General features: G+C 45.3%; 1 protein-coding gene across 4 annotated transcripts in view; it reads left to right on the top strand.

Moving 5' to 3' along the window:
- Positions 1-22,846, top strand: part of LOC124042177 (rho GTPase-activating protein 29-like) — a 77,952-nt gene that overhangs the window by 20,410 nt on the left and 34,696 nt on the right. For 2 of the 4 annotated variants that reach the window (XM_046360576.1, XM_046360575.1), the window contains exons 4-6: positions 16,243-16,339; positions 18,526-18,598; positions 18,839-18,914. In XM_046360576.1, coding sequence (XP_046216532.1) covers positions 16,243-16,339; positions 18,526-18,598; positions 18,839-18,914 — 246 coding nt within the window. Of the gene's footprint in view, positions 1-12,121; positions 12,904-16,242; positions 16,340-18,525; positions 18,599-18,838; positions 18,915-22,846 lie in introns of those variants that run through there. The other 2 variants (XM_046360577.1, XM_046360578.1) reach the window with 2 other exon arrangements.

The following is a 22,846-nucleotide window of genomic DNA, read 5'->3' as shown; positions in this document are numbered from 1 at the left end:
AGACCTACAGGTTATATTATATTAGTCTATGTGAGAGGTTGTAGACCTACAGGTTATATTATATTAGTCTATGTGGAGGTTTAGACCTCAGGTTATATTATATTAGTCTATGTGAGAGGTTGTAGACCTACAGGTTATATTATATTAGTCTATGTGAGAGGTTGTAGACCTACAGGTTATATTATATTAGTCTATGTGAGAGGTTGTAGACCTACAGGTTATATTATATTAGTCTATGTGGGAGGTTATAGACCTACAGGTTATATTATATTAGTCTATGTGTGAGGACAGGTTATATTATATTAGTCTATGTGGGAGGTTATAGACCTACAGGTTATATTATATTAGTCTATGTGAGAGGTTATAGACCTACAGGTTATATTATATTAGTCTATGTGGGAGGTTATAGACCTACAGGTTATATTATATTAGTCTATGTGTGAGGACAGGTTATATTATATTAGTCTATGTGGGAGGTTATAGACCTACAGGTTATATTATATTAGTCTATGTGAGAGGTTGTAGACCTACAGGTTATATTATATTAGTCTATGTGAGAGGTTATAGACCTACAGGTTATATTATATTAGTCTATGTGAGAGGTTGTAGACCTACAGGTTATATTATATTAGTCTATGTGAGAGGTTATAGACCTACAGGTTATATTATATTAGTCTATGTGAGAGGTTGTAGACCTACAGGTTATATTATATTAGTCTATGTGGGAGGTTGTAGACCTACAGGTTATATTATATTAGTCTATGTGTGAGGACAGGTTATATTATATTAGTCTATGTTTGAGGTTGTAGACCTACAGGTTATATTATATTAGTCTATGTGAGAGGTTATAGACCTACAGGTTATATTATATTAGTCTATGTGGGAGGTTATAGACCTACAGGTTATATTATATTAGTCTATGTGAGAGGTTGTAGACCTACAGGTTATATTATATTAGTCTATGTGAGAGGTTGTAGACCTACAGGTTATATTATATTAGTCTATGTGAGAGGTTGTAGACCTACAGGTTATATTATATTAGTCTATGTGAGAGGTTGTAGACCTACAGGTTATATTATATTAGTCTATGTGTGAGGACAGGTTATATTATATTAGTCTATGTGAGAGGTTGTAGACCTACAGGTTATATTATATTACTCTATGTGAGAGGTTATAGACCTTCAGTTTATGTTATATTAGTCTATGTGTGAGGTTGGTTACTCCATGATTCCATGTGTTATTTCCTAGTTTTGATGTCTTCACTATTATTCTACAGTGTAGACATAAAGAGAAACCCTTGCACGGGTAGGTGTGTCCAAACTGTTGACTGGTACTGTATGTTGTCAACTTTCATTCATAGGCTACTAGGTTGTAGCAACCTCATGATGGGTATAGGGGACAGTAGAGTATCATGTAGTAGCCTAAACCTATCACTCCTAAACCTATCACTGTTACATTGAGCTGGGTGACTGGAATATGAATGACAGTAACCTAAACCTGTCACTGTTACATTGAGCTGGGTGACTGGAATATGAATGACAGTAACCTAAACCTGTCACTGTTACATTGAACTGGGTGAATATGAATGACAGTAACCTAAACCTGTCACTGTTACATTGAACTGGGTGAATATGAATGACAGTAACCTAAACCTGTCACTGTTACATTGAACTGGGTGAATATGAATGACAGTAACCTAAACCTGTCACTGTTACATTGAACTGGGTGAATGACAGTAACCTAAACCTGTCACTGTTACATTGAACTGGATGAATATGAATGACAGTAACCTAAACCTGTCACTGTTACATTGAACTGGGTGAATGACACTGTTAATTGAACTGGGTGAATGACAAACCTAAACCTCACTGTTACATTGAACTGGGTGAATGACAGTAACCTAAACCTGTCACTGTTACATTGAACTGGGTGAATGACAGTAACCTAAACCTCACTGTTACATTGAACTGGGTGAATGACAGTAACCTAAACCTGTCACTGTTACATTGAACTGGGTGAATATGAATGACAGTAACCTAAACCTATCACTGTTACATTGAACTGGGTGAATATGAATGACAGTAACCTAAACCTATCACTGTTACATTGAACTGGGTGAATGACAGTAACCTAAACCTATCACTGTTACATTGAACTGGGTGAATGACAGTAACCTAAACCTATCACTGTTACATTGAACTGGGTGAATGGAATATGAATGACAGTAACCTAAACCTGTCACTGTTACATTGAACTGGGTGAATGACAGTAACCTAAACCTATCACTGTTACATTGAACTGGGTGAATGACAGTAACCTAAACCTGTCACTGTTACATTGAACTGGGTGAATGGAAAATGAATGACAGTCATCCAACATGCTGTAACAGAAATAAGGCCGTGTTCATGGAAAAGAAATGTGCGTCCTCCCTCGTCTTAAACGGCACCGACCGCCACTGACGTGTAACCACGTCAACCCAGGACCTCCACACCCAGCTCACTGTCAGAAACCATCTCCGGGAAGCTCACCTTCGTGCTCGTTTGTCTTCACCAGGGTCTTGATCTGACCGCTGTTCGGTGTCGTAACCCGACTTCAGTGGGCAAATGGCCTTTTGGCACGCTAGAGAAATGTTCTCTTCACGGATGAATCCCAGTTTCTTTTTCTTTCAACTGTACCGGGCAGATGGGTAGACATGATCTGGGATATGCTACGGGCGACGAAAACAATTGAATTTTCTCGATTTAGAAATTTGAATGAACAGAGACACCGTGAAGCGATCCTGAGGCCCATTGTCGTGCCATTAAATTCCTGGAAGCTGAAAAATGTCCCATGACCTGCAAACTCAGCTGAAATGTCACCCGTTGAGCACGTTTGGAATGCTCTGGATCGACGTGTACGACAGCGTGTTCCAGTTCCCGCCAGTATCCAGCAACATTCCACAGGCCACAATCAACAGCTTGAACAACTGTGTGCAAAGGAGATGTGGTCGCGGTGCACGAGGCAAATGTTATTCACACCAGAGACTGACTGGTTTTCTGATCCAAGCCCCTACTTTTGTTTACCAACTGATGCATATCTGGATTCCCAGTCATGTGAAATCACATAGATCAGGTCCACATTTATTTTAATCTGACCGATTTCCTTATGAACTGTAACTCAGAGAAATCTTTGACATTTTTGCATGTTGCGTTTTTATATTTTTTTTGTTCAGTGTAATTCAGAGAGAGCCCTTTCATTGTTAAAATAAGCATCACATTATTATTTTTTTTATCTAGCAGACACCAGCTTATCTATTGATGCGACCCAAACAGCATTTTGGCGCTTTTAAGAATGTTTAATCTCCTTCATGTTTACGATGTGAGAGGCGCTTTTTAATATATGCTTATAATTCAGAAGGAGACCAAGAAGCGTCATCACCATGGAAACCATTGATCCTGTCAGGTTCTTAAGTTCATTCACTCTAGTGGAAATATCGAATGTAGCAAGAGGGGTATTTGAAATTGAATCAACTTTATTGTTCCATCACCTTTTATAAAAACAGCCTTCGATAAAAAATGTAAAAATAAATGTCATACAGTTCCTAATGCTGGCCACTAGGCGGTGAGTTCTGCTTGGACACCAGCAAGGAGAGAGAGGGATGAATTAGTGGAACGTAGGAGATGAAGAGTCAGAGGGTTGTTGATCCCTGGTGAAGCTTTGTATGTCCTGCATCATTCATGTCTCCTGTTAACCAAACAAATCAAATCAAATCACATTTTATTTGTCACATACACATGGTTAGCAGATGTTAATGCGAGTGTAGCGAAATGCTTGTGCTTCTAGTTCCGACAATGCAGTATAACCAACAAGTAATATAACTAACAATTCCAAAACTACTGTCTTATACACAGTGTAAGGGGATAAAGAATATGTACATAAGGATATATGAATGAGTGATGGTACAGAGCAGCATAGGCAAGATACAGTAGATGGTATCGAGTACAGTATATACAAGATACAGTAGATGGTATTAAAGTGGCTAGTACAGTATATACATATGAGATGAGTATGTAAACAAAGTGGCATAGTTAAAGTGGCTAGTGATACATGTATTACATAAAGATGCAGTGGATGATATAGAGTACAGTATATACGTATGAGATGAGTATGTAAACAAAGTGGCATAGTTAAAGTGGCTAGTGATACATGTATTACATAAGGATGCAGTCGATGATATAGAGTACAGTATATACATATGCATATTATTTTATATTTGTATTTTATTTCACCTTTATTTAACCAGGTAGGCTAGTTGAGAACAAGTTCTCATTTGCAACTGCGACCTGGCCAAGATAAAGCATAGCAGTGTGAACAGACAACACAGAGTTACACATGGAGTAAACAATTAACAAGTCAATAACACAGTAGAAAAAAGGGGAGTCTATATACAATGTGTGCAAAAGGCATGAGGAGGTAGGCAAATAATTACAATATTGCAGATTAACACTGGAGTGATAAATGATCATGTACAGGTAGAGATATTGGTGTGCAAAAGAGCAGAAAAGTAAATAAATAAAAACTGTGGGGATGAGGTAGGTGAAAATGGGTGGGCTATTTACCAATAGGTTATGTACAGCTGCAGCGATCGGTTAGCTGCTCAGATAGCAGATGTTTGAAGTTGGTGAGGGATATAAAATTCTCCAACTTCAGCGATTTTTGCAATTCGTTCCAGTCACAGGCAGCAGAGTACTGGAATGAAAGGCGGCCGAATGAGGTGTTGGCTTTAGGGATGATCAGTGAGATACACCTACTGGAGGGCGTGCTACGGATGGGTGTTGCCATCGTGACCAGTGAACTGAGATAAGGCGGAGCTTTACCTAGCATGGCCTTGTAGATGACCTGGAGCCAGTGGGTCTGGCGACGAATATGTAGCGAGGGCCAGCCGACTAGAGCATACAAGTCGCAGTGGTGGGTAGTATAAGGTGCTTTAGTGACAAAACGGATGGCACTGTGATAAACTGCATCCAGTTTGCTGAGAAGAGTGTTGGAAGCAATTTTGTAGATGACATTGCCGAAGTCGAGGATCGGTAGGATAGTCAGTTTTACTAGGGTAAGCTTGGCAGCGTGAGTGAAGGAAGCTTTGTTGCGGAATAGAAAGCCGACTCTTGATTTGATTTTCGATTGGAGTTGTTTGATATGGGTCTGGAAGGAGAGTTTGCAGTCTAGCCAGACACCTAGGTACTTATAGGTGTCCACATATTCAAGGTCGGAACCATCCAGTGTGGTGATGCTAGTCGGGCATGCGGGTGCAGGCAGCGATCGGTTGAAAAGCATGCATTTGGTTTTACTAGCGTTTAAGAGCAGTTGGAGGCCACGGAAGGAGTGTTGTATGGCATTGAAGCTCGTTTGGAGGTTAGATAGCACAGTGTCCAATGACGGGCCGAAAGTATATAGAATGGTGTCGTCTGCGTAGAGGTGGATCAGGGAATCGCCCGCAGCAAGACCAACATCATTGATATATACAGAGAAAAGAGGCGGCCTGAGAATTGAACCCTGTGGCACCCCCATAGAGACTGCCAGAGGACCGGACAGCATGCCCTCCGATTTGACACACTGAACTCTGTCTGCAAAGTAATTGGTGAACCAGGCAAGGCAGTCATCCGAAAAAACCGAGGCTACTGAGTCTGCCGATTTAAGAATCTGGTGATTGACAGAGTCGAAAGCCTTGGCAAGGTCGATGAAGACGGCTGCACAGTACTGTCTTTTATCGATGGCGGTTATGATGTCATTTAGTACCTTGAGTGTGGCTGAGGTGCACCCGTGACCGGCTCGGAAACCAGATTGCATAGCGGAGAAGGCACGGTGGGATTCGAGATGGTCAGTGACCTGTTTGTTGACTTGGCTTTCGAAGACCTTAGATAGGCAGGGCAGAATGGATATAGGTCTGTAACAGTTTGGGTCCAGGGTGTCTCCCTCTTTGAAGAGGGGGATGACTGCAGCAGCTTTCCAATCCTTGGGGATCTCAGACGATATGAAAGAGAGGTTGAACAGGCTGGTAAATAGGGGTTGCGACAATGGCGGCGGATAGTTTCAGAAATAGAGGGTCCAGATTGTCAAGCCCAGCTGATTTATACGGGTCCAGGTTTTGCAGCTCTTTCAGAACATCTGTTATCTGGATTTGGGTAAAGGAGAACCTGGAGAGGCTTGCCGACTGCTACCGACCCCCCTCAGCTCCCAGCTGTGCCCTGGACAGGCAGCAGCCACTCAATGTTAGTGGTGGCTGTTTAACAGTCTGATGGCCTTGAGATGGAAGCTGTTTTTCAGTCTCTCGGTCCCAGCTTTGATGCACCTGTACTGACCTCGCCTTCTGGATGATAGCGGGGTGAACAGGCAGTGGCTCGGGTGGTTGATGTCCTTGATGATCTTTATGTAACATCGGGTGGTGTAGGTGTCCTGGAGGGCGGGTAGTTTGCCCCGGTGATGCGTTGTGCAGACCTCACTACCCTCTGGAGAGCCTTACGGTTGAGGGCGGAGCAGTTGCCGTACCAGGCGGTGATACAGCCCGCCAGGATGCTCTCGATTGTGCATCTGTAGAAGTTTGTGAGTGCTTTTGGTGACAAGCCGAATTTCTTCAGCCTCCTGAGGTTGAAGAGGCGCTGCTGCGCCTTCTTCACGATGCTGTCTGTGTGAGTGGACCAATTCAGTTTGTCTGGGATGTGTATGCCGAGGAACTTAAAACTTGTTACCCTCTCCACTACTGTTCCATCGATGTGGATAGGGGGGTGTTCCCTCTGCTGTTTCCTGAAGTCCACAATCATCTCCTTAGTTTTGTTGACGTTGAGTGTGAGGTTATTTTCCTGACACCACACTCCGAGGGCCCTCACCTCCTCCCTGTAGGCAGTCTCGTCGTTGTTGGTAATCAAGCCAACCACTGTTGTGTTGTCCGCAAACTTGATGATTGAGTTGGAGGCGTGCGTGGCCACGCAGTCGTGGGTGAACAGGGAGTACAGGAGAGGGCTCAGAACGCACCTTTGTAGGGCCCCAGTGTTGAGGATCAGCGGGGAGGAGATGTTGTTGCCTACCCTCACCACCTGGGGGCGGCCCGTCAGGAAGTCCAGTACCCAGTTGCACAGGGCGGGGTCGAGACACATTTCCTGAACAAATTCATTGATATCAGCTAACCAGACCTCTCATTAAGCGATGGTCAGACGATGGTCTTGTCGAGCTTGATGACGAGCTTGGAGGGTACTATGGTGTTAAATGCCGAGCTGTAGTCAATGAACAGCATTCTCACATAGGTATTCCTCTTGTCCAGATGGGTTAGGGCAGTGTGCAGTGTGGTTGAGTATGCATCGTCTGTGGACCTATTTGGGCGGTAAGCAAATTGGAGTGGGTCTAGGGTGTCAGGTAGGGTGGAGGTGATATGGTCCTTGAGTAGTCTCTCAAAGCACTTCATGATGACGGAAGTGAGTGCTACGGGCGGTAGTCGTTTAGCTCAGTTACCTTAGCTTCCTTGGGAACAGGAACAATGGTGGCCCTCTTGAAGCATGTGGGAACAGCAGACTGGTATAGGGATTGATTGAATATGTCCGTAAACACACCGGCCAGCTGGTCTGCGCATGCTCTGAGGGCGCGGCTGGGGATGCCGTCTGGGCCTGCAGCCTTGCGAGGGTTAACACGTTTACATGTCTTACTCACCTCGGCTGCAGTGAAGGAGAGACCGCATGTTTTCGTTGCAGGCCGTGTCAGTGGCACTGTATTGTCCTCAAAGCGGGCAAAAAAGTTATTTAGTCTGCCTGGGAGCAAGACATCCTGGTCCGTGACTGGGCTGGATTTCTTCTTGTAGTCCGTGATTGACTGTAGACCCTGCCACATGCCTCTTGTGTCTGAGCCGTTGAATTGAGATTCTACTTTGTCTCTATACTGACTCTTAGCTTGTTTGATTGCCTTGTGGAGGGAATAGCTGCACTGTTTGTATTCGGTCATGTTTCCAGACACCTTGCCCTGATTAAAAGCAGTGGTTCGCGCTTTCAGTTTCACGCGAATGCTGCCATCAATCCACGGTTTCTGGTTAGGGAATGTTTTAATCATTGCTATGGGAACGACATCTTCAACGCACGTTCTAATGAACTCGCACACCGAATCAGCGTATTCGTCAATATTGTTATCTGACGCAATACGAAACATATCCCAGTCCACGTGATGGAAGCAGTCTTGGAGTGTGGAGTCAGCTTGGTCGGACCAGCGTTGGACAGACCTCAGCGTGGGAGCCTCTTGTTTTCGTTTCTGTCTGTAGGCAGAGATCAACAAAATGGAGTCGTGGTCAGCTTTTCCGAAAGGGGGGCGGGGCAGGGCCTTATATGCGTCGCGGAAGTTAGAGTAACAATGATCCAAGGTTTTTCCACCCCTGGTTGCGCAATCGATATGCTGATAAAATTTAGGGAGTCTTGTTTTCAGATTAGCCTTGTTAAAATCCCCAGCTACAATGAATGCAGCCTCCGGATAAATGGTTTCCAGTTTGCAAAGAGTTAAATAAAGTTTGTTCAGAGCCATCGAAGTGTCTGCTTGGGGGGGTGGGGGATATATACGGCTGTGATTATAATCGAGGAGAATTCTCTTGGTAGATAATGCGGTCTACATTTGATTGTGAGGAATTCTAAATCAGGTGAACAGAAGGATTTGAGTTCCTGTATGTTTCTTTCATCACACCATGTCTCGTTAGCCATAAGGCATACGCCCCCGCCCCTCTTCTTACCAGAAAGATGTTTGTTTCTGTCGGCGCGATGCGAGGAGAAACCCGTTGGCTGCACCGCCTCGGATAGCGCTTCTCCAGTGAGCCATGTTTCCGTGAAGCAAAGAACGTTACAGTCTCTGATGTCCCTCTGGAATGCTACCCTTGCTCAGATTTCATCAACCTTGTTGTCAAGAGACTGGACATTGGCGAGAAGAATGCTAGGGAGTGGTGCACGGTGTGCCCGTCTCCGGAGTCTGACCAGAAGACCGCCTCGTTTCCCTCTTTTTCGGAGTCGTTTTTTTGGGTCGCTGCATGGGATGCATTCCGTTGTCCTGGTTGAAAGGCAGAACACAGGATCCGCGTCGCAAAAATCATATTCTTGGTCGTACTGATGGTGAGTTGACGCTGATCTTATATTCAGTAGTTCTTCTCGACTGTATGTAATGAAACCTAAGATGACCTGGGGTACTAATGTAAGAAATAACACGTAAAAAAACAAAAAACTGCATAGTTTCCTAGGAACGCGAAGCGAGGCGGCCATCTCTGTCGGCGCTGGAAGTTGGACATCCTTTCTGTGTGTGTGTGTGTGTGTGTGTGTGTGTGTGTGTGTGTGTGTGTGTGTGTGTGTGTGTGTGTGTGTGTGTGTGTGTGTGTGTGTGTGTGTTGCGGTTGTGACACCTGGGGGCTTTGGGTGTTTGCCAGAAGTTACGGGACACACACGCACACGCACACGCACACACACACACACACGTCCTAAGCAACACGTAACACTCAGCTCTTATCGACCAATTAAAACCAGAGAAGATCCAGACCTGGCACTATATGGGGAGGCAGGTAGCCTCGTGGTTAGAGTGTAGAGGCGGTAGGTAGCCTAGTGGTTAGAGTGTAGAGGCGGTAGGTAGCCTAGTGGTTAGAGTGTAGAGGCGGTAGGTAGCCTAGTGGTTAGAGTGTAGAGGCGGTAGGTAGCCTAGTGGTTAGAGTGTAGGGACGGCAGGTAGCCTAGTGGTTAGAGTGTAGAGGCGGTAGGTAGCCTAGTGGTTAGAGTGTAGGGACGGCAGGTAGCCTAGTGGTTAGAGTGTAGGGACGGCAGGTAGTCTAGTGGTTAGAGTGTAGGGACGGCAGGTAGCCTAGTTGTTAGAGTGTAGGGACGGCAGGTAGCCTAGTGGTTAGAGTGTAGGGACGGCAGGTAGCCTAGTGGTTAGAGTGTAGGGACGGCAGGTAGCCTAGTGGTTAGAGTGTAGGGACGGCAGGTAGCCTAGTGGTTAGAGGGTAGGGGCGGCAGGTAGCCTAGTGGTTAGAGTGTAGGGACGGCAGGTAGCCTAGTGGTTAGAGTGTAGGGACGGCAGGTAGTGGTTAGAGTGTAGGGACGGCAGGTAGCCTAGTGGTTAGAGTGTAGGGACGGCAGGTAGCCTAGTGGTTAGAGTGTAGGGACGGCAGGTAGCCTAGTGGTTAGAGGGTAGGGGCGGCAGGTAGCCTAGTGGTTAGAGTGTAGGGACGGCAGGTAGCCTAGTGGTTAGAGTGTAGGGACGGCAGGTAGTGGTTAGAGTGTAGGGACGGCAGGTAGTGGTTAGAGTGTCGGGACGGCAGGTAGTGGTTAGAGTGTAGGGACGGCAGGTAGTGGTTAGAGTGTAGGGACGGCAGGTAGCCTAGTGTTTAGAGTGTAGGGACGGCAGGTAGCCTAGTGTTTAGAGTGTAGGGAAGGCAGGTAGCCTAGTGGTTAGAGTGTAGGGACGGCAGGTAGCCTAGTGGTTAGAGTGTAGGGACGGCAGGTAGCCTAGTGGTTAGAGTGTAGGGACGGCAGGTAGCCTAGTGGTTAGAGTGTAGGGACGGCAGGTAGCCTAGTGGTTAGAGTGTAGGGACGGCAGGTAGCCTAGTGGTTAGAGTGTAGGGGCGGCAGGTAGCGTAGTGTTTAGAGTGTAGGGGCGGCAGGTAGTGGTTAGAGTGTAGGGACGGCAGGTAGCCTAGTGGTTAGAGTGTAGGGGCGGCAGGTAGCCTAGTGGTTAGAGTGTAGGGGCGGCAGGTAGCCTAGTGGTTAGAGTGTAGGGACGGCAGGTAGCCTAGTGGTTAGAGTGTAGGGACGGCAGGTAGCCTAGTGGTTAGAGTGTCGGGGCGGCAGGTAGCCTAGTGGTTAGAGTGTAGGGAAGGCAGGTAGCCTAGTGGTTAGAGTGTCGGGACGGCAGGTAGCCTAGTGGTTAGAGTGTCGGGACGGCAGGTAGCCTAGTGGTTACTAGTCCAATGCTACACTCTACACTCCCTACACTCTAACCACTAGGCTACCTGCCGTCCCTACACTCTAACCACTAGGCTACCTGCCGTCCCTAAAGATTGGGGGTTATGAGTCCTTGATTCCAGATGTCAGGGAAATAACCTACACTCAGGATCAAATTCAACAGTTTTAATATAGCCGATATAAATCATTTTTGCACTCGTGAGTTTGAGCTCATTTAGAATGCCATCAGGTATAGCATGATTTATTTTTTAAATTAGAGGGCCTGTAGTTTCTTTCTTTCTTCTCCGGGTCAGTAATTGGCGTCCAATGGATTTTGATTGTCATTTTATAGCGTTTTCGAATCCACTCAATTTCTCCTGATTTTAGCATTGTTTTTGTCTTTGCATCAATTTAGTGTTGTAGAGCGTCATCATTTTTGTTTCGCCAATTCCTCTTGTTTAGATTTTACTAGGTTTTTTCCAATTTTGCCAGAAGTTCAATTCGTGTCAGCTGCTTGCTGTGGTACTGTGCTTTATTTGTTCTGAGTTTATAGAGTTTTTAAAGTTTCACAGTTTAATTGTGTTCTAAAACAGTTCTCTCTCGCTCTCTCTCGCTCTCTCTGCTGTCTCTCTCGCTCTCTCTGCTCTCGCTCGCTCTCTCTGCTGTCTCTCTCACTCTCTCTCGCTCTCTCTGCTGTCTCTCTCGCTCTCTCTGCTGTCTCTCTCGCTCTCTCTGCTCTCGCTCACTCTCTCTGCTGTCTCTCTCGCTCTCTCTGCTGTCTCTCTCGCTCTCTCTGCTCTCGCTCGCTCTCTCTGCTGTCTCGCTCGCTCTCTCTGCTGTCTCTCTCGCTCTCTCTGCTGTCTCTCTCTCTCTCTCTGCTCTCTCTCGCTCTCTCTGCTGTCTCTCTCGCTCTCTCTCGCTGTCTCTCTCTCTCTCTGCTGTCTCTCTCGCTGTCTCTCTCGCTCTGTCTCTGCTGTCTCTCTCGCTCTCTGCTGCTGTGTCTCTCTCGCTCTCTCTGCTCTCGCTCACTCTCTCTGCTGTCTCTCTCGCTCTCTCTGCTGTCTCTCTCGCTCTCTCTGCTCTCGCTCGCTCTCTCTGCTGTCTCGCTCGCTCTCTCTGCTGTCTCTCTCGCTCTCTCTGCTGTCTCTCTCTCTCTCTCTGCTCTCTCTCGCTCTCTCTGCTGTCTCTCTCGCTCTCTCTGCTGTCTCTCTCGCTCTCTCTGCTGTCTCTCTCGCTCTCTCTGCTGTCTCTCTCTCGATCCTATTCTAGCCATCTTTCTTCACTCGATAAAGAAATACACTTTTGCTGTTTAATGCCGTTTAATGGATACCCTTTATCATACACCAATGAGCCCATAAATTGTCATCCTCTGTCAAGAAAAATACAGTCTTTCATTGTGATCACAGACAGAATGACAACAGAACTACCACACTAAGAGAAACTCTGCAACATGAGTGATCACAGAGAGTGTTGTCATGCTCTTAAGAACGGAAAGTCACAATGCGTCCTGGCCTGGGCGTGAATGATGCAGTTCCCATATTTGGCGGGTTGCGATTGGTGGCAGCCAGCGGTGGTATCATTGTTGTAGGACTGCAGGATGTCCTGAGGAAGACACTCCACACTCTTGCCTCTACCAGTACAGCACAGCTGTCTAGCGTTCACAGCAGGGAGGCGCACGGCACGCTCTACACCTCCGGTCACCCCCTCGGCCTCCTGAGGTGCTGGCCTGGAACGTGGGCTGTGGAGATCCCGTCTTCTCCAACCCCCGTCCTGAAGGGGACCAGAAATTTGACTTTTTGTTTCTGTTTTTGTGTCTTTTGGTTGTTGTCGGTTCTGCTGCATAAGGAAAAAGTCTAAGTGTCAAGAAAGAGAAGACTGCTCTTCTGTACTGGGAGGGCAGTGGAGAGCATAGACAGTAGAGCCAGGAGTGTGCTCTCCGATTGACCGGACAGACCGTTGACTGGACAGAGAGACGGAGTGGGTACGTGTTTTTGTTGCAGTGGTTGTTTTTTAAAGCTTTTCTCTCGTGTTGTCTAAGATTTCAAGCTGCCTGAGTCGTTTCCTGTGGCGGAGAGACAGGAAGCTACTATGCAATGTCTGATTCCTCTTCTCTCTCTCGCTCTCTCTTTGCATGTTTTATTGGGCTTCCTCAGCCTGGCTTCTGTCTCTCTCTGATCTGAACTGTTTCCTGTGTGAGAAGGCTAACGTGTGAGCCACCATCTTCTGGAAGAGTCGTCGAGTCTCTGGGGCCTCAATATTCCTTCAAAGCATTTGGACAGTGTATTTTCAGACTGCTCACAGGAAAGGAAATATGGCTATAGTCTTGACCGGCTCAATGAGTCTGTGACCTGTTAGTGCATATGAATTGGAAACTTATATATTAACGTGTATGAAAATGACCTGATAATAATCTGATGCTTTGGTTAGCACCATTCTCTTCACCTGTGCTTCAACACGATTTCCAATACATTTTTTGGACACAAAGAAATGTTGCAAATGGACAACCCTGATTGTTCTGGTCCAAATGGACAACCCTGACTGTTCTGGGTCCAAATGGACAACCCTGACTGTTCTGGGGCAAATGGACAACCCTGACTGTTCTGGGTCCATAGGGACAACCCTGACTGTTCTGGGTCATAGGGACAACCCTGACTGTTCTGGTCCATAGGGACAACCCTGACTGTTCTGGTCCATAGGGACAACCCTGACTGTTCTGGTCCATAGGGACAACCCTGACTGTTCTGGTCCATAGGGACAACCCTGACTGTTCTGGTCCATAGGGACAACCCTGACTGTTCTGGTCCACAGGGACAACCCTGACTGTTCTGGGTCATAGGGACAACCCTGACTGTTCTGGTCCACAGGGACAACCCTGACTGTTCTGGTCTATAGGGACAACCCTGACTGTTCTGGTCCATAGGGACAACCCTGACTGTTCTGTTCCAAATGGACAACCCTGACTGTTCTGGGTCCATAGGGACAACCCTGACTGTTCTGGGTCCATAGGGACAACCCTGACTGTTCTGGTCCAAATGGACAACCCTGACTGTTCTGGTCCAAATGGACAACCCTGACTGTTCTGGGTCCATAGGGACAACCCTGACTGTTCTGGTCCATAGGGACAACCCTGACTGTGTCCCTGTTAGTATCCATCTACAGTATAAAGTATATTTGTGACAATTTTGCCCAGGTTGCTGTTTTGTATTTATTATGGATCCCCATTAGTTCCTGTCGAGGCAGCAGCTACTCTTCCTGGGGTTTATTATGGATCCCCTTTAGTTCCTGCCAAGGCAGCAGCTACTCTTCCTGGGGTTTATTATGGATCCCCATTAGTTCCTGCCAAGGCAGCAGCTACTCTTCCTGGGGTTTATTATGGATCCCCATTAGTTCCTGCCATGGCAGCAGCTACTCTTCCTGGGGTTTATTATGGATCCCCATTAGTTCCTGTCAAGGCAGCAGCTACTCTTCCTGGGGTTTATTATGGATCCCCATTAGTTCCTGCCAAGGCAGCAGCTACTCTTCCTGGGGTTTATTGTGGATCCCCTTTAGATCCTGCCAAGGCAGCAGCTACTCTTCCTGGGGTTTATTGTGGATCCCCTTTAGTTCCTGCCAAGGCAGCAGCTACTCTTCCTGGGGTTTATTATGGATCCCCATTAGTTCCTGTCAAGGCACCAGCTACTCTTCCTGGGGTCCAAAACACATTAAGGCATTTACATTACATATAAAACTAAATATAAAACAGTTCATCATATAACATTATTACACCACAACAAATCTACAATACAACATGTATAATACCACCATACAATAATATTACTGTGTGTGTTTCTTCACAGTCCCGTTGTTCCATAAGGTGTATTTTATTCATCTAATTTGACTGCTTTACCTGATGTGGAATAGAGTTCCATGTAGTCATGGCTCTATGTAGTACTGTGGAATAGAGTTCCATGTAGTCATGTCTCTATGTAGGACTGTGGAATAGAGTTCCATGTAGTCATGTCTCTATATAGTACTGTGGAATAGAGTTCCATGTAGTCATGGCTCTATGTAGTACTGTGGAATAGAGTTCCATGTAGTCATGTCTCTATGTAGTACTGTGGAATAGAGTTCCATGTAGTCATGGCTCTATGTAGTACTGTGGAATAGAGTTCCATGTAGTCATGGCTCTATGTAGTACTGTGGAATAAAGTTCCATGTAGTCATGGCTCTATGTAGTAATGTGGAATAGAGTTCCATGTAGTCATGGCTCTATGTAGGACTGTGGAATAGAGTTCCATGTAGTCATGGCTCTATGTAGTACTGTGGAATAGAGTTCCATAGTACTGTGGAATAGTTCCATGGTCATGGCTCTATGTAGTACTGTGGAATAGAGTTCCATGTAGTCATGTCTCTATGTAGGACTGTGGAATAGAGTTCCATGTAGTCATGGCTCTATGTAGGACTGTGGAATAGAGTTCCATGTAGTCATGTCTCTATGTAGTACTGTGGAATAGAGTTCCATGTAGTCATGGCTCTATGTAGTACTGTGGAATAGAGTTCCATGTAGTCATGTCTCTATGTAGTACTGTGGAATAGAGTTCCATGTAGTCATGGCTCTATGTAGTACTGTGGAATAGAGTTCCATGTAGTCATGGCTCTATGTAGTACTGTGGAATAGAGTTCCGTGTAGTCATTGCTCTGTGTAGTACTGTGTGTTTCCCATAGTCTGTTCTGGACTTGAGGACTGTGAAGAGACCTCTGGTGGCATGTTTTCCGGGGGTATATATGGTTGTCTGAGCTGTGTGCCAGTCGTTTGAACAGACAGCTCGATGCCGTGGTAAGTTTAGTGAGTTAATGGTTCTGAGAAGGTGATGACTGAATGGTGTTGTCACAGTGATTGTGGAGGGTCAACAACTTTTGTCAAGTCCATAAAAACCAACAAAAATAATACAACCAAATACACATTTGCCTCACTATCTGCATCTACAGAAGCTAGGAAGTTAATAAATGTAGCTTATTTCTTAAATTCTTCATTTACTGTAGGACCCAATGAATGAATGAAATAATGAATGAATGAATGAAATGACTGTTATTCGAATTCAATCAGCCCAACGAATGAAGCAATAATCGTGTGTTGATCTAACATGACAGCCATCTTACTATGTTGTGTGTGTGTGTGTGTGTGTGTGTGTGTTATGCTGACAACATACAAATCCATTATTTAGCTTTATGACCAGGCTAACTCTCTGACTGTTTTTGTTGCCTGTTTGCTGGCTGCCTGAAGAATGTGACTTGGTCTCTGGTTGAAGTTCTCACGTGGTTTTTAATCACTTTCCAACAGGCATTAACGTCAAGGAGGTAAACCAGGAAAACAAAACCGCTATATTTGGCGAGATATACGCGTCCATTGACACTTTGGCATTCACATTTGGCAATGTGTGAGTATGACTTTTTAACCTTTGACCTTTTTCAACACTGTTGGCTTTTTACTAACCTCTTGTCAAAGGGCCAGAGATTTATGGTGTAGACAGCACTCAAAGGGCCAGAGATTTATGGTGTAGACAGCACTCAATATTTTCTGCTAACAGTCAAACGAACAAGTCTCGATTGTAATAGTTAACGTTGAGCCTATTCGCAATCGTACTACGTCCACATGAACGTTTCACTTAAACCACACTGAGCATTGTTAGGTAGTGGTCTACATAAATATGCAACTTTAATTGCAATTAACAATTAATTAATTGAAATGTTTAATATTAACTTGGACACTTGGCTTTATCCTCTAGCCTTGCACACTTGGCTTTATCCTCTAGCCTTGCACACTTGGCTTTATCCTCTAGCCTTGCACACTTATCTTTATCCCCTAGCCTTGCACACTTGGCTTTATCCCCTAGCCTTGCACACTTGGCTTTATCCTCTAGCCTTGCACACTTGGCTTTATCCTCTAGCCTTGCACACTTGGCTTTATCCTCTAGCCTTGCACACTTGGCTTTATCCTCTAGCCTTGCACACTTGGCTTTATCCTCTAGCCTTGCACACTTGGCTTTATCCTCTAGCCTTGCACACTTGGCTTTATCCTCTAGCCTTGCACGCTTGGCTTTATCCTCTAGCCTTGCACGCTTGGCTTTATCCTCTAGCCTTGCACGCTTGGCTTTATCCTCTAGCCTTGCACGCTTGGCTTTATCCTCTAGCCTTGCACACTTGGCTTTATCCTCTAGCCTTGCACACTTGGCTTTATCCTCTAGCCTTGCACACTTGGCTTTATCCTCTAGCCTTGCACACTTGGCTTTATCCTCTAGCCTTGCACACTTGGCTTTATCCTCTAGCCTTGCACACTTGGCTTTATCCTCTAGCCTTGCACACTTGGCTTTATCCTCTAGCCTTGCACACTTGGCTTTATCCTCTAGCCTCGGACACTTGGCTTTATCCTCTAGCCTTGGACACTTGGCTTTATCCTCTAGCCTTGGACACTTGGCTTTATCCTCTAGCCTTGCACACTTGGCTTTATCCTCTAGCCTTGCACACTTATCTTTATCCTCTAGCCTTGCACGCTTGGCTTTATCCTCTAGCCTTGCACACTTATCTTTATCCTCTAGCCTTGCACGCTTGGCTTTATCCTCTAGCCTTGCACGCTTGGCTTTATCCTCTAGCCTTGCACACTTGGCTTTATCCTCTAGCCTTGCACACTTGGCTTTATCCTCTAGCCTTGCACACTTATCTTTATCCTCTAGCCTTGCACACTTGGCTTTATCCTCTAGCCTTGCACACTTGGCTTTATCCTCTAGCCTTGCACACTTATCTTTATCCCCTAGCCTTGCACACTTATCTTTATCCCCTAGCCTTGCACACTTATCTTTATCCTCTAGCCTTGCACACTTGGCTTTATCCTCTAGCCTTGCACACTTATCTTTATCCCCTAGCCTTGCACACTTATCTTTATCCCCTAGCCTTGCACACTTGGCTTTATCCTCTAGCCTTGCACACTTATCTTTATCCTCTAGCCTTGCACACTTGGCTTTATCCTCTAGCCTTGCACACTTGGCTTTATCCTCTAGCCTTGCACACTTCTCTTTATCCTCTAGCCTTGCACACTTATCTTTATCCTCTAGCCTTGCACACTTATCTTTATCCTCTAGCCTTGCACACTTATCTTTATCCCCTAGCCTTGCACACTTATCTTTATCCTCTAGCCTTGCACACTTATCTTTATCCCCTAGCCTTGCACACTTGGCTTTATCCCCTAGCCTTGCACACTTATCTTTATCCTCTAGCCTTGCACACTTATCTTTATCCCCTAGCCTTGCACACTTATCTTTATCCTCAAGCCTTGCACACTTATCTTTATCCCCTAGCCTTGCACACTTGTCTTTATCCCCTAGCCTTGCACACTTATCTTTATCCTCTAGCCTTGCACACTTGGCTTTTGGTAATTTGATTGAATAAACATGTTTTAACATCTTAGTCTTGGAATACTTAATGTTTCTCAGTATTGCTAATTTTGTCTTTGTTAGGCCTATTTATTCATATCAACTATGTTTAAACCTCTAGTTTCGGATACTTAGCTTTGCTAGTCTTGCTCACTTGATAAATGCTGACTCCGTCTTCTTTCTGACTTCCTCTTCAGAGTGTCTGACTTTCTTATGGGAGATGTGGACAGCCAATCAGGGTTGGGGATTCCACCGACCAGGAGAAGCAGGGTATGCCATCAGACACGGACTCTGTGAACTATCCTAAATGTAGTCTAAACCCTGTTGAATTGAGTTGAATGTTTGTTTTACAGAATGTTTTCAGTAAAGTAGATACAAGAAAAAAATATATTTTGGTAGTTTTTTTGTGATCAAATGTCTTTTTTTTTTTTTTTTTTGCAAAACAGTTCCAAAACGACAAAATGCAGACAGCTGTATTAAAGACATGTCTCCATGTTGTGTTATTTCTAGTCTTCTGAGAATCTCTCTGTGGATTCTGGGAGATGTGTTCCAGAGAAGGATACTGGGTGGAAGAATGATCTAGTGGGTAAGAGTCTCATTTTAGTTATTTCTTCTCTCTCTCCTTTTTCCTTCTCTTTTTTCTTCTTCTTTTGTTTCCTCTGTCTCTCGCTCTGTCTCTCTCGCTCTGTCTCTCTCGCTCTGTCTCTCTCGCTCGCTCTGTCTCTCTCTCTTGCTCTGTCTCTCTCGCTCGCTCTGTCTCTCTCTCTCGCTCTGTCTCTGTCTCTCGCTCTGTCTCTCTCGCTCTGTCTCTCTCGCTCTGTCTCTCTCGCTCTGTCTCTCTCGCTCTGTCTCTCTCGCTCGCTCTGTCTCTCTCTCTCGCTCTGTCTCTCTCTCTCGCTCTGTCTCTCTCTCTCGCTCTGTCTCTCTCTCTCTCGCTCTGTCTCTCTCTCTCGCTCTGTCTCTCTCTCTCGCTCTGTCTCTTCTCGCTCTGTCTCTCTCGCTCTGTCTCTCTCTTCTCTCTCTCTCTCTCTTGTTTCAATTCAAGAGCTTTGTCCCCCCCTCCCTCTCTCTTGTTTCAATTCAAGGGCTTTGTCCCCCCCCCTCCCTCTCTCTTGTTTCAATTCAAGTGCTTTGTCCCCCCCCTCCCTCTCTCTTGTTTCAATTCAAGGGCTTTGTTGGCATGGGAAACATATGTTAACATTTCCAAAGCAAGTGAGGTTTCTGTCTTTGTTCCTCCCCCCTCTCTCTCTCGTTTCTCTCGCTCCCTCCATTTTCTTGTTTCTCAATTCAATAGACTTTGACATGGCAAGTTTAAATGACTAAGTATACATTTAACAAAAATGCTTGGACCAACAGCAATAATACTAGCAGTGGAAATGTGATTACCATTAACAACAACTACAACAACATTATTACTGAGAATAATAATACATTAAAGTAATAGTAGTAGACTATTAGATGTTTTATGTTCCTTTTAATGGCTTAGGATGCTCTTCTTGGTTTGTCTCTCAGCTCGTTCACAGCCATGTGAAAGCTACCTGTGTTGCTGATATTTAGTCCGAGATACTCGTCGTTTTTAGTGTGTTCTAATAGATCGGTGTCCTAATAGAATTTATATTTGTCATCCTGATTTCTGACATTTTTTGGTAATATCGTTATATCCATTTTTAACGGTCAGAGCCCAGGTGAGCCCAGGTCTGACAGAACCTGTGGTTAACGGTCAGAGCCCAGGTCTGACAGAACCTGTGGTTAACGCTCAGAGCCCAGGTCTGACAGAACCTGTGGTTAACGGTCAGAGCCCAGGTCTGACAGAACCTGTGGTTAACGGTTAGAGCCCAGGTCTGACAGAACCTGTGGTTAACGGTCAGAGCCCAGGTCTGACAGAACCTGTGGTTAACGCTCAGAGCCCAGGTCTGACAGAACCTGTGGTTAACGCTCAGAGCCCAGGTCTGACAGAACCTGTGGTTAACGCTCAGAGCCCAGGTGAGCCCAGGTCTGACAGAACCTGTGGTTAACGGTCAGAGCCCGTCTACAGCAGACCCTCCTTAGTGGGAGACAGCAGACCCTCCTTAGTGGGAGACAGCAGACCCTCCTTAGTGGGAGACAGCAGACCCTCCTTAGTGGGAGACAGCAGACCCTCCTTAGTGGGAGACCGCAGCACCAGGTCATCTGTCTACAGCAGACCCTCCTTAGTGGGAGACAGCAGACCCTCCTTAGTGGGAGACAGCAGACCCTCCTTAGTGGGAGACAGCAGACCCTCCTTAGTGGGAAACAGCAGACCCTCCTTAGTGGGAGACAGCAGACCCTCCTTAGTGGGAGACAGCAGACCCTCCTTAGTGGGAGACAGCAGACCCTCCTTAGTGGGAAACAGCAGACCCTCCTTAGTAGGAGACAGCAGACCCTCCTTAGTGGGAGACAGCAGCACCAGGTCATCTGTCTACAGCAGACCCTCCTTAGTGGGAGACAGCAGACCCTCCTTAATGTGGACATTAAATAGTGTTGGACTTGAGCTGGCCCTGTCTGTTTTGCTTGTTGCAAATGTTTAAATTTTATTTCAGTGTATTTTAATAACATCACGTTTTCCCTCCAATACCACTTTCTATTAGTGTATAAAAAGACCTTTGTGCCAAATTGAATCAAATTATTTCTTGAAGTTTACAAAACACAAGTTGTGACTTTTGGTTTTGGTGAACTTCTTTGTCATTTGGAGGGTGGGAATGCGGTCAGTTGTACAGTAATATTTAAACAAAATCCAATCTTCTGCTCAGAAGGTTGTGTTCATCAAGGAAATTATGTAGTCTGCTATTTTATGATACTGCAGATAATTTTTATAGATTGGTGTGATCAATCCTTGGTTCCAAACATGCGGGAACATACCTGCAGTGAGGATAACGTTGAGGAGTTTGAGTATAGCCAATTTTGAATTTGTGGTCTGTATATTTGATCATTTCATGTAAAATACAATCAGCACCACAGGCCTTTTTGGGTTGGAGAGTGCATCGTTTTTCCAATAATTCTTCTCCTGTAACTGGGGTATCCACAGGATTCTGATAGTCTTCTCCTGTAACTGGGGTATCCACAGGATTCTGAAAGTCTTCTCCTGTAATTGGGGTATCCACAGGATTCTGAAAGTCTTCTCCTGTAATTGGGGTATCCACAGGATTCTGAAAGTCTTCTCCTGTAATTGGGGTATCCACAGGATTTTGAAAGTCTTCTCCTGTAATTGGGGTATCCACAGGATTCTGAAAGTCTTCTCCTGTAACTGGGGTATCCACAGGATTCTGAAAGTCTTCTCCTGTAACTGGGGTATCCACAGGATTCTGAAAGTCTTCTCCTGTAACTGGGGTATCCACAGGATTCTGAAAGTCTTCTCCTGTAACTGGGGTATCCACAGGATTCTGATAGTCTTCTCCTGTAACTGGGGTATCCACAGGATTCTGAAAGTCTTCTCCTGTAACTGGGGTAGCCACAGGATTCTGAAAGTCTTCTCCTGTAACTGGGGTAGCCACAGGATTCTGAAAGTCTTCTCCTGTAACTGGGGTATCCACAGGATTCTGAAAGTCTTCTCCTGTAACTGGGGTAGCCACAGGATTCTGAAAGTCTTCTCCTGTAACTGGGGTAGCCACAGGATTCTGATAGTCTTCTCCTGTAACTGGGGTATCCACAGGATTCTGATAGTCTTCTCCTGTAACTGGGGTAGCCACAGGATTCTGATAGTCTTCTCCTGTAACTGGGGTAGCCACAGGATTCTGATGGTCTTTGACTGCTGATTCAAGGATTTGTCATGTTTCTTGTATGTCTCTTTGTTCTGGGCTCTTTGTTATATTGCTGTAGAGGTTTGCAAAGTGATTTCTCCACATATCCCCATCTTGGAGAGCCAATTCCTCCTGTAGAGGTTTGCAAAGTGATTTCTCCACATATCCCCATTTTGGAGAGCCAATTCCTCCTGTAGAGGTTTGCAAAGTGATTTCTCCACATATCCCCATCTTGGAGAGCCAATTCCTCCTGTAGAGGTTTGCAAAGTGATTTCTCCACATATCCCCATTTTGGAGAGCCAATTCCTCCTGTAGAGTTTTGCAAAGTGATTTCTCCACATATCCCCATCTTGGAGAGCCAATTCCTCCTGTTGAGGTTTTGTTTAATTTATTCCAATTCTCCCAGAAGTGGTTTGACTCTTATCGTTTCCTCAGTTCCATCCATCTGATTTGTAATGTGCTGTTCCTCTGTTCTTAAGGTTTGTTTGTATTGCTTCAGTGTTTCTCCATATTGAAGGTGCATATTTTCTTTGTGTGGTTTTGTTTTTGAATAGATGTTTTTTTTTTGGGGGGGGTGTTCCTCTTATTTTTCTTTAGATTTGCCAAGGAGGTTTATTTGTCATATATGTCTGTTCCAAACTACCAAGTTTACACCTTCATTGTTGCAGCGGAATGTTAATTATTGTAATTATAATCCGGATCCGGGAGCGTTGTCATCAACTACAGTAATTAGCATAACGCAACTGACAAAAAAAAACTAGTG

Source organism: Oncorhynchus gorbuscha, linkage group LG08, assembly GCF_021184085.1.
Source record: "Oncorhynchus gorbuscha isolate QuinsamMale2020 ecotype Even-year linkage group LG08, OgorEven_v1.0, whole genome shotgun sequence".
In the NCBI taxonomy this organism is placed as follows: domain Eukaryota; kingdom Metazoa; phylum Chordata; class Actinopteri; order Salmoniformes; family Salmonidae; genus Oncorhynchus; species Oncorhynchus gorbuscha.
The sequence above is the reverse complement of the archived record's forward strand: the minus strand, read 5'-3'. Positions and strand labels throughout refer to the sequence as shown.